Source organism: Callithrix jacchus, chromosome 11 (assembly GCF_049354715.1).
Source record: "Callithrix jacchus isolate 240 chromosome 11, calJac240_pri, whole genome shotgun sequence".
In the NCBI taxonomy this organism is placed as follows: domain Eukaryota; kingdom Metazoa; phylum Chordata; class Mammalia; order Primates; family Cebidae; genus Callithrix; species Callithrix jacchus.
In genome coordinates, this window is record NC_133512.1 from 54,481,240 (window position 1) to 54,499,477 (window position 18,238).

Below are 18,238 nucleotides of genomic sequence, written 5' to 3' on the forward strand. Positions count from 1 at the left end.
ACTGTAACTTACTTTTGGTTATTTATTTTTTAAACATTTTATTCCTGCTTCTGATCTTTTCACTTTCTTAAAGGTATTCTTTTGATGAACAGTAAGTTTTTAAGTTTAATGTAGTCAGTTTTCTCAGTGGCTCATTTAAAAACATTTCTAAAAACTGAGGTCATAAAGGTATTCTATACTATCTTCCAAATATTAAATTTTTGCTTTTCACATTTGAGTAGTCAGTTCACTTGAAATGGAATTTTGGACATGGATTATATGCAGGGGCTCAATCAACTTCACTATATTCTCTTTATTGAAGGGCCAAACATTTCTCAACTCTTCTAGAGTGTTATCTATGTCATAAAATCAGGTTTTCATATATGTAAAGGGCTATTTCTGGGTTCCTTGACCAACTTGCTCATTCTTTTGCCTTAAAGTCTAAATTTACTAAAGTTTAATAATAATTATTTCCATTATAAAGCATGTGAAATGTCATGGTTATTTCTGGTGTACTGTCCTTTCATGTGTATTTTAGCAATAGCTTACCAAATTCTATTTTAAAATCTTTTGAATTATTTTTACTAGAATTGCACTGAATCAACTTGGAGTTAATGGACTCAAGTTATTGAATCTTCCAATCCATGAACAAGGTTTCTTTGTCCTGTTTTATACACTTTCTTTAGTATATCTCAATAAAATACTATTTTTCTCTATGAAGGTCTTCCCTATCATTTATGTCTTGAAATCTTATAAATGGTAACTTATAAATTATGTTTTCTCCTGGTTTGCAGACATATTGAAACAGACGTTTTATTTATATTAATTATGTATCCAGCAAAGTTGCTATAATTTTATGTTATTTCTAATAACTTATCTATAGGTACTCTTTGAGATTTCTAAATAGACAATCTCATCAAATGTGAATAACAGTTTCATTTCTTCCTTTACAATTTATTTCTTTAATTTCTTTAACTTGCCTACCAGTACAATGTAAAATATAAAAAGTGACAGATTTTCACATGTTAAACCATACTTGCATTCCTGGCTAAACCCAACCTCGTTATGATATATTATCTCTTTTATATGTTGCTTCATATGATTTGCCAATATTTCGTTTAGGAATTTTTTTTTGCATTGTTTTCTTGAATGGGATGGACTTACATGTATTTTTTTTCTCATCATTGTTAGGTTTTTTGTACGAAGATTATGTCTTATTACTTCATACATCTCACACTCTCAACATTTTACTGCATTTCTGGAATCAAAGCTGTACTACTTTCATTTTTATGTCTTCTGGAATAAGTTGTAATATACAACTAGATATATTTGTTCTAGTTTGGTACAACTGATAATAAAATGATTTTGACCTTATCTTTCTTTCCTTTCTTCTTTCTCTTTCTTTTCTTTTCCTCCCTCCTTTCTATTTTCTGTTGTTTGTTACTCCTGGTCCTTTATTTCCCTGTGAACTTTGTACTTTGAAACTGTAAACTCATATTTCTTGAAACTTTACCTTTTTTTCATTGAGTAAAGATAAGTGCCCAAGGAAATACATGCTTTTTTTTCTTCTGAAAAGTAACATAAATTAAGGCTACTTGTGATCATAATTTCAAAAAAACTTTTTTTTTGCCCTTCCACTTAGCACCCAAGATTTGACAGGGGCAATTTTCGATGCAGACCCTGGGGTGGTAGATTTATTTTCACCTTGCAGAAAAGTGTAGTCCATGGAGTTCCAGCTTTATGGTGAAGTTTCCTAATTAGGCATCCCACATCAGGTGGACCCTGGGTTTTGTCTACTGTAACTCAAAGCAATACCAATCACAGTACCATCATAACATTTAAGTATTAATAATAATTATGACATTATGATGAGTGAAAGAAGCACTACAAGAAAAGTACGTTGTACTTTTATTCTAATGACATTCTAGAATTGGAGAAATTAACTTACAGTTTCAAAAAGCTGACTGAATAGCTGTTTCAGGCTGAGAGTGACTACAAAGTTTCATAAGGTAAACATTTGAGGTAACAAAAATGTCTTATATCTTATTTATGGTGGTGATTACTCATCAAATTGTTAACGTAAATACACTTAAAATTGGTGTATTTTAGTGTATGTAAATTATTACTCATTAAAGTTGATATTTAAATGGGGCTATGTGATGATAACATACCAAATTATACATTTAAGATATGTGCATTTCACTCTATGTAAAATTTATCTCAATAAATCCATTTAAAAATCCCTTTAGGAACTGAAACTTCAGAAACCAATTAGAGTTTTTAACATCCTTACTAGCCTCAATATCAGTTAAAAATGAATGAAGCCTTTATGAAGCTTGCCAAAACTCCATGATAAAGCAGCTTTACCATCTCAGTCCTTGCTCAAGTCACCATTCAGTTTTTATTGCAGATGGAAATGTATTTCTGTGATAGAAAGTATGTTTCTATGATTTAAGTCTATTTCTAAGTGAATACACTGGGAAGGAGAGAAGGATATATATGCAACATTGTAATTTAGGCCATTTTCACTATTCTGTTTTAACTGTGTACTGCGGGTTTATTTAGTTATGACTAAAAAGAAGGCATGTTAATGTGAGTCACCAAGTTGCTATTTGGATAGGCCCAAAGGTTTTCAAGGGATAAAATATGCATATTTATTTTTTCTGGTTTTACATGAAGAAGATTGTGGTTTAGTGTGATAGAGATAGGGTCTTCTTGCAAATTCATGGACTGTCAAGACAATTAAAATGTTGTAGCAAGCAAAAGCCCATTGAAACCTGTCTTAGAAGAGATTATAGGGTAATGGGGGAAATTTATGGATAAATAATGATAGAAAGAGATACACACAGTGCTACTGACACACTTTTAAAAGGCTGCTAGCCCCACAATGTTTTGTGAAAGAAATGAAAACAGAACCCTGAAAGGCAAACAGTTTAAGTTGACATACAAGGGCAACAAAGTCAGTGTACTAAACACTGTAAAACATGGAGCAAACAAAAGGCATAGAAAAACCAGGGGATCCTCATGGCCCTGGGAAAGTAAGTCTGTTTCCCAGGCATCCATCTCTTACTGTGTCTTTTAGCATTTTGGAACTTTTTAGTGAATAATTATTCAACTTATAAACTATACATTTTTAAATTCAGAAGAATACTGTCATTTTTGTTAGTTTCTATGACATCTCTTTAACACTGCAAACTCTGTGTTTCATCATCATAATATTGAATTGTTCTAGCATAGTTTCTAGGGGGTACAAAGTCTACACTTTTGGATAAATTTAATTACATGGAAGAATTTGATAAAGTTTATTTGGTATTTTGTATCTAGCTCACGAGTAAATAACATCACAATGTAGCAGTGGGAAGGAAAATATATTCAAATCTTTTGCATCCTAATTTTTTAAAATCAAAGATGAATCTTCATTGTTTAGATGAAGGTTTCTATCCTAACCTCTATCTCCACTTGACGCTACCCACCCTTCTGTCTGTACACAGTGCTATTAATAAGTAACATATCCATATATAAAGAATATTTCTAGAGAGAATCTTTCAAGTACAGGAAGATGTCTACACCCTGATATCAGACTGTGTCTGATGTATGTGTCTGTGGGGGTAATATGTGTCTGTGGTGTGTGTGTGTGGCATGTCATATGTGTGGGTATGTGGGATGTGTGTTGTGTGTAGGGGTGTGTGTGTGAGGTGTGTATGTAGTGTACATGTGGTGTGTGTGGGTGTGTGTGGTGTGAGTGTGGTGTGTGTGGGGTGTGTGTGGTGTGTGAGGTGTGTGGTGTGAGTGTGGTGTTTGTGTGGGTATGTGTGGTGTGAGTGTGGTGTGTGTGGTATGTGTGTGGGAATGTGGGGGGGTACGTGTGGTGTGAGTGTGGTGTATGGGGGGTGTGTGTGGGTATGTGTGGTGTGAATGTGTTGTATGGGTGTGTATGTGTGTGTGAAGCATGTGTATACACTGCTTAGGCTACATCACATATGGATAGGGTCTTCAACTGAATGTTTTCCAAGCACCTTGTGATTCTGGGTTTCAGTGATAATGACCATTGCTATAGATTTGGGGATCATAAACCAAAGGATATAATTAAATTTAATGACTTTAAAGATCCAACCAAACTGGAGTCTGTTCACAAACAGGCTGTTAAAAAGGTTTTATATTTCTTTTATTCTTCAGGCTCCTCTAATTGCCATAAATCAGTGTGCCTTTTACATACACTTGACCTCCATTTATAAGCACTGCTACCTATATTAACAGCAACTAAACATAATAAGAATTATTTTGTTAAAGTATAGTATCATTTTAGATATTTTGGTATGTCTATCATATAAATCATGCAAATAAATACTACAATTTAAAGATAAATGTATTTAGTGTTTTGAAAAATCAAGAACTTCATATCAAAAGATTATTTCCTTAAAAAGTACTGGATTTATTTACAGACAATATAAATCACTACATACATTGTTACTTTGCAAACCTCATACAGATCTGTCCAAAAAACAAATGTTGGACATTTGTTTTTTTCCTTTGAGTTTGAATCACAAAATATTTAAAGTGTTGGGGGATAAACATATCCATGGCTAAATATTAAGAAATGAGTCTAAATTGCCAAACCTACATGTAAAATATATGCTATGTTTTAGAATTAAATGTCTCTCGAATGATTATTTTCAAACTATTATTGAATGCACAAAACACATGGCTCTAGAGAAGTTCTTCAGAACATACACATAGTTAATAAGACACAAAGAATATTTAATTTTACATACGAAGCAGGAAAATACAGGTAAGCATTACTTTCAACCAAAAAACAAACCTTAATAAAATAGTTGTTATTGTTATTGCAGTTGCCAGACACTCCTTGTAATTCAGCCACAGTGTTCTAGAATGGTTGACAAAAAATATTAAAGAAGGCTTACCCCACACCGCAAAGAGAGCAGCCTAATGATAAAGGATAGAAAAACACTGAGGTCCCAGTGCTTATTGTAATATACACTGTTAAGTGCTGCATGTTGGTAAAAAAATAAATGCCCCCACTCTTAGTTTCTCAGTATTATAAATACAGTATACAATCTATTTACATTATTATAATCACATTATTAAAAGGCCAACCATAATAACTGCCAATACTTGTTTATACACACGAACTATTTCCAACTAGGAATGGCAAACAGAAAGAGTCAAATTTAATGTTATCCCTCTAACACTTTTTATAACATAAACATATTCTTGTATACCTTTTAATATTTATGCAAACCAAAGCTTCCATTATATTTTTGCTTCTAAGTATTACATGCTAACACAAGCAATAAACACCCATACCTATGTGGGCAGCTACTCTAAATTGTATTCAATACTTTAAAAGATTCTAAAAAATAATGTTGCTATAATATTGTTATAACGGTATTAATTTCCAGTAATGAAAACAAATTATGAAAGAAAGATTCAATTATATTTTAGAAGGAGCTTCAGTTTCTGGAGTGATGATTAACCTTGTTATGAATTACTGCCTAAGGAGACTCTGAAATGCTATCTATAAGCTAAGACTTCACAATGTAATAAATATTATGTCTTAAAAGAATATTTAAGGAAGCCAAATCATTATAATTTTTAAAGTACAATAGTTTATCTTAATTTCAATGACCATACCTATTTTCTAATTCAAATATGGAATATAGTACCAGTTTATACTCTATTTCCAGTGTGAGCCTGCAGTACTTCAAACTGTATCAGGCTCCTTAATAATATATATAAAGATACTACACAAAATATATACCATAATTACCTCATCTCACTACTAAAAGGCTAAATACTGACAGTTGTGGATTATGACAAGAAATTAAATGTTATTAAAAAGTTAAATTCTAGCTGAAAAATTTATCATACCCCCCAAGTGTCATGAAATAGTGCTACCTGAGGGATTTATTGAAATCCTCCTTGGCAAACTTTCAGATTGTTGAGAGAGAGAGAGAGAGAGAGAGAGAGAAAGAGAGAGAGAGAGAGAGAGCGTGCAAATGATCAATTATTTTATTAAATAGAAATTCAATAATGAATCACAGATATATTCAGATATACATTTAAAATTTTTCAATTGTTCATATATTCAACTTCCTCTTCTTAAACAGTATCTTCCTTTTTCTTCTACAGCTTTTAGGCAAAGCCATTTTAGCTTTTTTTTTTTTTTAAATCAGAATGTTTAACAGAAAGTAAACAAAATCAGGAATGCATATTAAAATAAACTTGGCTGTTCGCTTATTTTAAACCCTTCTAATGATTTGGAGGAAGAAAAAAACAGAAAAAGCAAAAATTTAAATATTACAGTTATTTATTAGAGGTCCACTGTAGGTTTATAATTTCAGGATCTATTTATCACATTGTGATGTTTTCCAGGTAATCAATTCAAGCAAGCAACTCCTCTCTGTCAATGTGACAAGTTCCAAGTTACAATCAACTTTGGATGATCTGATCAAAAACAGAAGCTATCTATCCTTCAGCAGATATTGCTGATCTAAGAGCTGGCTCTGGAAATCAGTTGGATGAACTTGGTTGCTCTGTATCTAATTAAAGGTTTTCCTGCCTGGTACAGGGAATGTCAAAGGGGACGTCGTCAAATAAAAGTAACTCTAACTTTAAAACCACAAGATGAATCTATAAATCACAAAAGTGAAAAACCAAGTGACTGATTACACACATCCAGGGCCTGTTTTAACACAGATATATTAATTAATTAATTTTTATATTTTATATATATATATATATATATATATATATATATAATTAACTCAATTATTTAAGGAGCATTTATTTATTACATATCCAATATTTGTTCTTCTCATTTCTTTTATGCCTCCTCAACATTGTATTCTTCATTCATAAAGGGAGACAGAGAGTAAATAGAAAATGGAAAAAAAGCACTCAAATCAATCAATTTAATATTTTTCACTCTCAGACAAAAATAATTTGAATCAACTGATAATTTGAAATTTTAACACTGGAGTGGATTTTCCCTATTTGTACAGCTTTCATTTCTCTTATGCACTGAAAATTAACAGTTGGATTTATCTGGGCACGTTTTGGTGAGGCAGTGTGTAACATAAAAGAAAGGAAGAAAACCGAAGTCACACAGGAGGATGGAGATAGATACAAAAAAAGTCTCCTTGACTTTTTTCCATAAACTGAGTTACTTGAAGTAACATATCAAGCACTTCGTTTTTACTTCTACAACTTGCAAAAAGGAAAAAACAGGTTAACTTAAAGCTAAACTAATTAAAAAAAAACATTTACGTACTCAATTATTCTTCCCTTTAAATTCTATAAAGATGATTCTATGGACTGTTGCCTAGAGTAAAATAATTATCCAAAGACTTGATCTCCCTTTTATTAGAAATACAGAACAAAAAATCACAGAACCTAAACTCCATCACCCCTAACAGTAATTCTCTTAACATCTTTTGTTGCCAAGTTATTCTGTGTCTGCCTGAATACAAGCAGACCCAGCAGAAGTGTTCTATACACTCTACTCAAAAACAGCACAGTGGGTTGCAAAGAGTCCAGCCTTTGGAGCCAGCAACACCTTATTCCAATTCCAACTCTGCTAACTACTGGATGTAACATTAGAGAAAACTTCAGTTGCTGCATTTGTCAGAAAAAAAGAAAATTTCTTCTGGCTGCATTAAAGATTAAATGAGATGATGTAGGAAAGACACCTTACAAAGTGCCTGCCACTAAATATGTACTTAATTTCCTTGTCCCTGAAAATATCTGCTCAGATGACAACTCTGATTACCTTATAAAAACAGGCAAACAAGAAAACCTATAAGCAATCTTCTATTTAGGATGTGATACATTACTAAGTATAAATGTCAAGTAAAAAACATTCTTTTCCCATCTATTCAAATTATCAAGTTAAAGAAGACTTTGGGCCAGGAGTGGTAGCTCACACCTGTAAAGCCAGCACTTTGGGAGGCTGGGGCAGAAGGATTGCTTGAGGCCAGGAGTTCAAGACAGGCCTGGACAACATAGTGAGACCTCGTCTCTACAAAAAAAATTTTTTTTTTAAATTAGCAATATGTGGTTCTGTGTTCCTATACCCCCAGCTACTTAGGAGGCTGAGGCAAGGCAGGAGGTTGGCTTAAGCCAAGGAGTTTGAGGATACAGTGAGCTATGCTTGTGTCATTGCACTCCAGTGCGGGTGGCAAAGCAAGACCCTTGTGTCTTTAAAAAAACAAAGCAAAATCTTATATTAATTTTTGGGGATAAATGTGATAATATTTCAGTGCCTCAAAATAACTGCAGTAAATGTGTGATCTGTGATCTAAATGTTTCACTTGGAGTGCCTTAAAAATTTGACTATATTCTTTGCCCTCTCCTTATTAAACCTGATATCTTATTTCATATTCATGGAACATTAGAAGCTAGAGGAATTTTATGACCTAACTCAATCCCTGTGCTTTCAGGCCAAAGAAATCAAGGCACACAGTTTAGAAAGCCTGGCCACATCCCCTTCCACCACTTGATGTCACTGTACTCCCTGAACCTAAGACCAAAAATCCTTCTAGCACAGTGAGGAGGCAAAAATCAAACCTGCAGAGAATGATGCTACAATCTCAGAATAAGCTTGCAGTCAAAGTAAAGCAGTGTCTCTGATAAAATACAAAATACTAATGTAAAGAATTGAAAACCAGGTAAGATACAAGTTCAAAACATTTAAGGAAATCCCTTCTTTAGTTTGAAAATCCAAGATAACATTATTCATACAAAGTATCTCAGTGTGATGAAAATATACTCACCATTTCAAATGGACTCATCAAGTAAGAAAATCAATCAAGTTCTAAGAGTCTAATTCATTCAAGGGCTTTCTACTGTATTATCCAATGATCAAAAGTTAACAGATATACTACCTCTAATTTTCTGCTATAATAAGTGAGGAGTATATATATATCCTCATTATATTACATACTCATGAGATCATAATATACATTAGGATTAAAACACCTCAGATTAAAAATACATGAAAAATATTTGAAAATCTGTTTATTAATCTCTATGACCTGGCTAGAAAGCAATATTCTGAAAAATTACACATTCAGACAAGAAAGGGCTGAATATATGAATTTCCATTGTGGTTATATCAGCTGGAATAAAGAATATTTGTTATAGCTAAATATGTACAAGTTTATGGAGTATAAAATACTACAATTATATTGTTGATGGATCTTTTGACACGCCAATATGAAACATGTGCATGTTTAAATATGTTTATAATAAAGCATGTTGTCCCATTATATCAATGTGCATTTGGCAATGACATTAGAAATAGAACAGCATCTGTATTATATTACAGCACACAAGGGTTCTGGAGAGCTGTTTTCACTTGGGGGTTAGCTTCTATTCATTTACTTGATCTTCTACAGAAAGCAGGATGTAAAATTATTCCAATATGTATCTACTCTATGGAACATGTGCTAGTGGAAAGCTCTGTTCTGCACTGTGTTAGCACAAATCATAGTGAGCAGATCCAAAGAACTTTCTCTTCCTGAGGGGAAAAGACACTGGAAACACTCAGCAATCTATAGTATTTTTCTGTGTATATTTCTATGTGTATCGGTATGTTTACTGATTTTTTTGGAAAAGCATTACATACTATCATAGAACATTTGGAAAAGTTTGAAGAAATAAAAAGCAGAGAGAGAAAAATCACCCAATTCCAGCAATAAAGACAGACATTATTCACATTTTTGTGTTTTTATCCTTTTCTGTTTCTATGACTTCCTTTATAATAGTAAAAAAATAAGACTTATTTGTGTCCACAAACTTCATACTATAAACAGGATACCATGACTTGATTCTTAAGTGAATATCAGATGCAAGCATTATTTCTTTCCTAAGGTAGAATTTTGGTTCAACGTAGACATATCTTCCCTGAGAAACTACATCAAACCTGTCATACTGTTATACAGCAGAGCATTTCATGAATTAGAAAATGTGGAAAAAAGAATCTGCAGGCACTACTGACCTCGTCATCGTCGGCATCATACTGAGCATAGTGCTGTTCCAGCAGCTCTCTCTGGCGCCTTTCCTGTTCCAGTGTCTGGCTTATCAACTGGGCAACCTCACTCACTTGTCCTGGTTTTTCCCGCCCAATAACAAATCTGTGGAAAGGTTAACAAAGACTAATATTTAAGACTTTCCAGCAAAAAGGAATGTTAAGTAACCAGGTTTGATCTCAGCAGGGCCCGTCAAGCCTGAAGAAAGTAACATCACCTACATACTTCAAAATGGTTTTCTTGGGTGAGGGGAAAGGTTAGCTGAGTAATTGAAGTGATTTTTAGGGATACAGCTCATAAAGGAAGAGAAGGGGGAAAAAAGTAAAGGACCATAAAAATTACCATTTTAAGAGAAGACTTAACATATGTAACCCAATTTGCAGTACTTTATACATTTTTGATGCCATACAAAATGGAAGCAAGCTCATAATTTCCTGTACCATTGAACTCAAGAATAATTTGCATAACTATAACAAAAATTGCTTCAAAAACATCTGATGGCTGGGAGCAGTGGCTCACGCCTGTAATCCCAACACTTTGAGATGCCAAGGTGGGTGGATTGCCTGAGGTCAGTAGTTCAAGACCAGCCTGGCCAAGATGGCAAAACCCGGTTTCTACTAAAAATACTAAAATTAGCTGGGCATGGTGGCATATGCCTGTAGTCCCAGCTACTCCAGAGGCTGAGGCACAAGAATCACTTGAACCCAAGAGGCTGAGATCGCAGTTAGCCCAGATAGTGCCACTGCACTCCAGCCTGGGTGACAGAGTGAGATTCTGTCTCAAAACAAAAACAACAAAATATTTTGAGATATAGCATAACTTAGGTGGCTAAACATATAACTTTGAAAATAAGAGAAAGGGAAAACTGAGGTAGTGTTTTTTGTTTTTAAAATGAAAAACTGTAATAAGAGATGGTGAATTAATTCACTTCTTTTTGGGGAAAAGACAGTATGAGAAAAGGTGTGATTCAATAAATAAAGGGAGAAAAGAAATTATTTATTGATACTAATTCCTGTAAAAAAAAAAAGCCTAAAGAAAAAAACGAGAAAGACATTTTCTTATTGCCAGCTACAGTCACGGTATATTCTTGTCAATATAATGTGTTGTGCTCACCAATTTAATACTCATTTTTTAACATCTTTTCATACTACTACATGCTTCTGTTTTTCTAAAAATATAAATAATGTGTCTCTAGGATGCAGTTTCTAAGTATTACTTATCATTATTTTAATGTGAATCTTTGTTTAAATCTTGTTTCTACATTTAATTGATGCTTTCCTCTGATTAAAGTATATTGCTGTCTTCAATCAATTTTAAATGAAATATACAACTTTTCTGCACAATACACTAAAGATCAAAATTTTTCACACTTAGATGTTAGTAATTAATTGCCTTTTAAGAAATACTTTTATATAGTTTCAAGCAAGACTTACTTTGAAATTATGTTTAAGTGTTCACTTATCTTTTATTTTCCTTTGGAAATAAGTGTTAATGAAATTTATAAATACTATCATTTTCATCTTTATTCAGGTACAATTTATACACAATAAAATACATCAGTTTTAAATGTATAGTTCAATAACTGCAATACATATGTAAACATGTAATTACACATCAATTAAGATACAGAACATTTCCATCAACCCAAAATATTTCCTTTTATTGCTTCCCAGTAAGTTATCTTCATCCTGGTTCATATTAATCTTTTATAAAGTTCTATATAAATAAAATTTTAGAGCGTCTAGCTTGTTTGGCTCACCACATTGTTTTGGAGGTTTATCCATGTTGCTGTTTAAGTATCAGTTATTTGCTCCTTTTTATCACTAAATAGTATTTTATTACATTGAATATACTACATTTGGTTTATTTTTCTACTGATAGGTATTTGGATTGACATTATTTAAAAAGTTACTTTTAGAGAGGCCTCAGAGAGAACACCACACAACTACAACCATGTGATCTTTGACAAACCTGATAAAAACAAGCAATGGGAAAGGATTCCTTATTTAATAAATGGTGTTGGGAAAACTGGCTAACCATATGCAGAAAGCTGACTGGATCCCTTCCTTATACCTTATACAAAAATTGACTCTAGATGGATTAAAGATTTAAACATGAGGCTAACACCATAAAAACTCTAGAAGAAAACCTAGGCAATACAATCCAGGACACAGGCATGGGCAAGGACTTCATGACTAAAACACCAAATGCAATGGCCAACAAAAGCCAAAAGAGACAAATGGGATCTAATTAAACTTAAGAACTTCTGCACAGCAGAAGAAACTATCAACAGAGTGAACTGGCAATCAACAGCATGGGAAAACATTTTTGCAATCTACCCATCTGACAAAGGGCTAATACCCAGAATCTATGGAGAACTTAAACAAATTTATAAGGAAAAAAATAAACAACCTCATCAAAAAGTGGGTGAAGGATATGAACAGACACTTTTCAAAAAAAGACATTTATGCAGCCAATAAACATATGAAAAAAAGGTCATCATCACTGGTCATTAGAGAAACACAAATCAAAAGCACATGCAGATACCACCTAATGCCAGTTACAATGGTGATCATTAAATCAGGAGACAACAGATGCTGGATGTGGAAAACAGGAATGCTTTTACATTGTTGGTAGGAGTGTACATTAATTCAACCATTGTAGAAGACAGTGTGGCCACTCCTCAAGGATCAGAAATACCATTTGACTCAGAAATCCCATTACTGGGTATATACCCAAAGGATTATAAATCATTCTATTATAAAAACACATGCACATGTATGTTTATTGTGGCACTGTTAACAATAGCAAAGACTTGGAACCAATCCAAATGCCCATCAATAACAGACTGGATAAGAAAATGTGGCACATATACACCATGGAATATTATATAGCCACAAAAAAGGATGAGTTCATGTCCTTTGATGGGACATGGATGAATCTGAAAACCGTCATCCTCAGCAAACTGACACAAGAACGGAAAACCAAACACCGCATGCTCTCACTCATAAGTGAGTGTTGAACAATGAGAACACACAGACACAAGGAGGGTAACATCACACACCAGGGCCTGGGATTGGGGGCACTAGGGGAGTAATATCAGGGAGTGGGGGGATTGGGGAGGGATAGCATTAGGAGAAATACCTAAATGTAGATGACGGGGCGATGGATGCAGCAAACCACCACCATGGCACATGTATACCTGTGTAACAAACCTGCATGATCTGCACATGTACCCCAGAACCTAAAGTATAATAAATAAATTAAAAATAAATAAATAAAATAAAAAAGATTTTTAAAAATTAAAAGTAAAGTTACTTTTAAACATTTGTGAACAAGTCTTTGTGCGAACATAAGTTTTCATTTCCTTTAGACAAATAATGGAATTGATGAGTCATAGGTAAATGTATATTTAACTTATAAAGAAATTGTCAATCTGTTTTTCGAAGTAACAGTATCATTTCATATTCCCACTAGCACTACATAAAAGTTGTAGTTGCTTTGCACTTCATCAACACTTAGTAATGTCTTTTAAATTTTTGGCCATTCTAGCAGGTATCTTGTGGTACTTCATAATGGTTTTAATTTCCTCTGCCCTGATGACTAATGATATTAAGTAAATATGCACTTGTTGACTAGTTACATATCTTCTTCAACAAAATATCTTTCCAAATCTTTTACCCATTACTGAAAATTGGGTTGTCTATTATTGAGTTATAATGGTTCTTTATAGGCAAACTATATATACACACATGAGTGTGTGTATTTTTTTTTTTAAACAGAGTCTTCCTCTGTCATGCAGGCTGGAGTGCAGTGGCATGATCACAGTTCACTGTATCCTAGAACTTGGCTTCAAGTCATCCTTTCACTTTGGTGCCCCAAAGTGTTGGGATTACAGGCGTGAGCCACTGCAGCTGGCCCTTTTTATATTCTTGATACATATCCTTGTCCCTGTATGTTCAATACACATATACAAACACACACAAACAATATACATGTATGTGTTTATGCATTTAATTTATTTATTAACTTGTCCCAGTCTGTGGCTTACTTTTTCATTTTTAAATTCTGTCTTCTAAGGAAGTCTAATTCATCACTTTGTTATAAAAATTCATGGTGGACATGGTGGCTCATGCCTGAAATGCCAGCATTTTGGGAGACCAAAATGGGAGGACTGCTTGAGCCCAGAAATTCAAGACCAGTCTAAGCAACACAATGAGACCCATCTTTTAAATAAAACAAAATAACCAGGTGTGGTCGCATGCACCTGTAGTTTTAGCTACTTGGGAGGATGAAGTGGGAGGACTGTTTGACCCCAGGAGGTCAAGGCTGCAGTGAGCCATGATTGTACCAATGCTCTCCAGCCTGGGAGAGAGAGCAAGACCCTGTCTCAAGAAAAAAAAAATTCATGCCTTTTGCTTCCTATCTAAAAAGCTTCTGCCTGATTTAAGATTGCTAAGATTTTCTCCAATTATGTTAATGTTTTGCTTTTATATTAAGTCTATGATAACTTGTAAATTAATTTTAATGTATGAGGTGTGTGAGGGTGGAGTTTCCATTTTTTTCTAAATGGATCATGAATTGTTTTAACACCATATGCCAATACCACACTTCTCTGATTACTATATAGTAAGTCTTCAAACTAGGTGGTGTGGGTTCTCTAACTCTGTATCAATTGTTTTTCCTCTGCAATTCCATGTAAATTTTATAATCAGCTTGTCAGTTTCTATCAGGAAGTCCACTGAGTTTAACTTAGAATTGCTTTAAATCTATAATTTATGGAGAACTGACATCTTAATAAAATTGACTTGTCTGATCCCTGAACATATATCTCTATATTCATTCAGAGTTTTACTTTCTCTCAGTAATATACTATAGTTTTCAGTACATGGGTCTTAAAAATAGTTTGTTAAATGTACTTCTAGGTATTTCATGATTTTTTTTTTGTATTGTAAGTGATACTGGGTTTTAAATTTCAGGTTCTAGTTATTTGTTTTTATGGTATAGACATACAATTTATCTTTGAATACTGGCCCTGTATTCTGTGACCTTGCTAAACTCATGTATTAATACTAGTAGCTTTTACAGATTTCCTACAATATTTTGATATATATTATCACATCCATTATGAATAAAGATATTTTATTCCTTCCTTTCCTATGTGTCTATTTATGTTTCTGTATTTATTGCCTTAATGCCTAAAACTTCCAACATACATTAAAAAGAAAGTGTAAGATAAGAGTAGACATCTTTGCTTTGTCCACTGCTGATCTAGAATTCTAGAATATGCATTCTAAATTGCCTAGAAATACACAGAATAATTTAGTGATATTATGGTTTTTATGGTTAAAGATACATAAAGTTTTTAATGTGCTAAATGAATCCATAGACATATAATGACTACCATGAATTCATTACATTTTTGGTAAATTTTTAAGTATTAGAAATTATGTCTAATGATACAAATATAAAGCAATTTCAGAAGGTTATATGCTACAATGGACGTTGCTAAACTCATTTGACCTTTTATCTTTATTTAAACACATCATAGAGTGGGATTTGAGGGAGTATTGCTTATTACACAAAATTGAAAGGAAACTGAAGGTAGCAGTTAATGTATAAAATGCATATAAATTGAAAACAGTAGCCAAGCTCAAAGTAAAAAGTAAATTAGAATTCAGATTCATTTAAGCCATAAATTCTTTAAACTTATTTGAGAATGATATTGTCAGATCCTTTAGTTTAACATTTGTCTAATAGAAATGAAGTTCATTTTCTCTAAAAGACAAGTGCTACTAAGACTGCAATTCAGGAAGAAAGATGATTTTAGAAATTATCTGCTAGCCAAAGATTAGAAACTATTGATGATATTTCCAGAGATGAAAGAAGGTGTCTTAAGAAAGACCCTGTGAGAGATTTTAAAGCATAAAATTATTTTTAAATAACTCAGATTACAGATTACATAATAAATTAGTCATATTATAATAAATTAAAACTCTAATATCATTTGTAAATTTCTCCCTAGCCTCCAAAAAAGTCCCTAATTCCAAACCAGAATTATTTGTGAAGATAAAATTTAAAAGAATAAGTGCATTTATAATAAAAGTTTCAGAGGAAGTAAGAATTGTTCCATACTGCATAAGAAATTTGCATTTTAAATCATGAAGGCACAGTTGCTCAAAATCACAGCTTGGTTTTCTCAATTTGCCCTACAATTTAACACAATTTGCTATTTGTTCAATATTGCTTCATATTCAAAATCACTCTATAGGCTTATGAAGTAGAAATGATTTATAATTGCACATAAGACAGATAATTCGTATCATGAAATATACTGACTTTTAAAAGTGTTATGTTAAAGTACATGTTCTCTTCATTCAGGCAGCTATTTTGAGCAGTGTTATAGACCCAGCTCCACACATCTTTAAAGCTTTGTAATCCAGTAAATTTAAAGCACAGATTTCCAATAATAGAATATCATCCTGATAAGTATGACCCAGAGGGAAAGCACACAGAAGTGAAACCAAACAACTGGCCCCTGCCTCATTTTCCTCATGTGAAGATTAGTATTTAATCCCATGTGTCTGAAGGAGTGACAAAAGAAATAAAATGTGGTACATACATGAAAGAACCTGAATGCCCTATTGTTATTATAATGAAACCAATAAAATCTCCCATACTGAAAAATCTGTAACATTCAAATTACCTTCCTACATGTTCTTAAGTGTCTGGTTTAGTCTGGTTTATTTTTAAGCTGTCTTTATAATCATGTCCTATAAGATTATATATACAACTAGCATAAAGAGAATTCAGCAGAAAATGTAAAATTTAAAGGTTATTATTTTAGTTATGAATTCAGAGTATGGGTATGCTATGAAAGTATAACTTAGGAGTTAAAAGGGTAAGTAAAAGGGAAAAGCAACTTTGATGGTTTTCCACTAGGACAAATCCACTATAAATACCAGATACTGATTCTGTGACCTTGGATGTATTAATATTTCTAAGCCTTAGTTTCCATATTTATAAAATGAGTATACTAACCATAATAAATAAATATTATATAGTCCATAAAAAAACTTAAGTACCTGGTGCTTAGTGAGTATAATAAATGTACACTGTTGTTTTAATCTAGACAAGGCTGAATGCATTTAAAAGTACCTACTGTAAATTGATCTGAAACTTTGGTTGCAACACCAATAGATAATGTATCAGCCATTCACTGGTAAGCAAAGAACATTAAATTGAAAAGAAAACAGATTTCATTTCCAATCTATTCAGTTAATAATAAAATAATAAATTAAAATAACAAAATTTAATAGTGCTGCAGCCATGGTGAAAATGCATGTTTATACACTGCTTACTGATTACAATGCACGTTGTTACAGTATCTTTGCTGGGCAATCTGAGAGCAGGTAATAAACAGAACAAGATGATTTATAAAAAAGCACTTACTGGACACACTGTCACAATTCCCTTTTATTTGATCACAGTACTGAAAATAGAGTTGATTTTTTTATGAGCCTACCACAAGAAAAGGATAAAATACTTAAAGTGTGCTCTAAAACCAAAATTTCTGTTGCCACTGAAACATTAAAGTATAAATCCATATAATCACTTTAATTGCATTTTTAAAACATTCAAAAATACAACAATAGTCAGTAATAATCAGTTTTAAATATGTTTGGCCAAATCAGTTGATATTTTTGCACAACTATGATTCATATATATGATAATATATATCTTATATATTATCTCAAACTGAAATGAAAACACATGTTGAATCAACCTGTTTTTAAACTTAAATTTTCTTAAAGGGAATATTTTTTTCCACATTCTAAACTCTTCTTTGTTCAACAAAGAAAAATGATGTGACAGTGAAAGTAATAGTGTGATCTTTTTATCTTTTAGATATACTTAACAGAAACCAAATCTAATGAATACTTAAATTAAAAATTAAGTATTTTTTCTAAGCTTATCATTGCCAAAGAATGCAATACCAAACCTAAAATCTACAATTAAGGTTTATGTTTTTAACATGGTTCTTTATTGTGTTAAAATTACCTTGGACAAAATTACCACTAGAAAGAAGGAATAAATACTAGTGTTCTATACCAATGTGGGATGACTATAGCTAACAATAACATATTAAACAGTTTGAAACAGCTAGAAGGAGAACACTGAATGTTCCCAACGTAAAGAAATGATAAGGC

General features: G+C 32.6%; 1 protein-coding gene across 36 annotated transcripts in view; it reads right to left on the reverse strand.

Moving 5' to 3' along the window:
* PPP1R9A (protein phosphatase 1 regulatory subunit 9A) overlaps positions 1–18,238 on the reverse strand; it is a 370,852-nt gene that overhangs the window by 100,448 nt on the left and 252,166 nt on the right. For 21 of the 36 annotated variants that reach the window (XR_013523941.1, XM_054237286.2, XM_035253834.3 and 18 more), the window contains 2 exons: positions 9,998–10,133; positions 4,799–4,864 (listed from right to left, as the gene is read on the reverse strand). Coding sequence is in view for 35 of the 36 variants with exons in the window: in XM_054237286.2 (XP_054093261.2) it covers positions 4,799–4,864; positions 9,998–10,133 (202 nt within the window). In the remaining variant the exon portion in view is untranslated. The remainder of the gene's footprint in view (positions 1–4,798; positions 4,865–9,997; positions 10,134–18,238) is intronic. The other 15 variants (XM_035253851.3, XM_035253841.3, XM_078342747.1 and 12 more) reach the window with 1 other exon arrangement.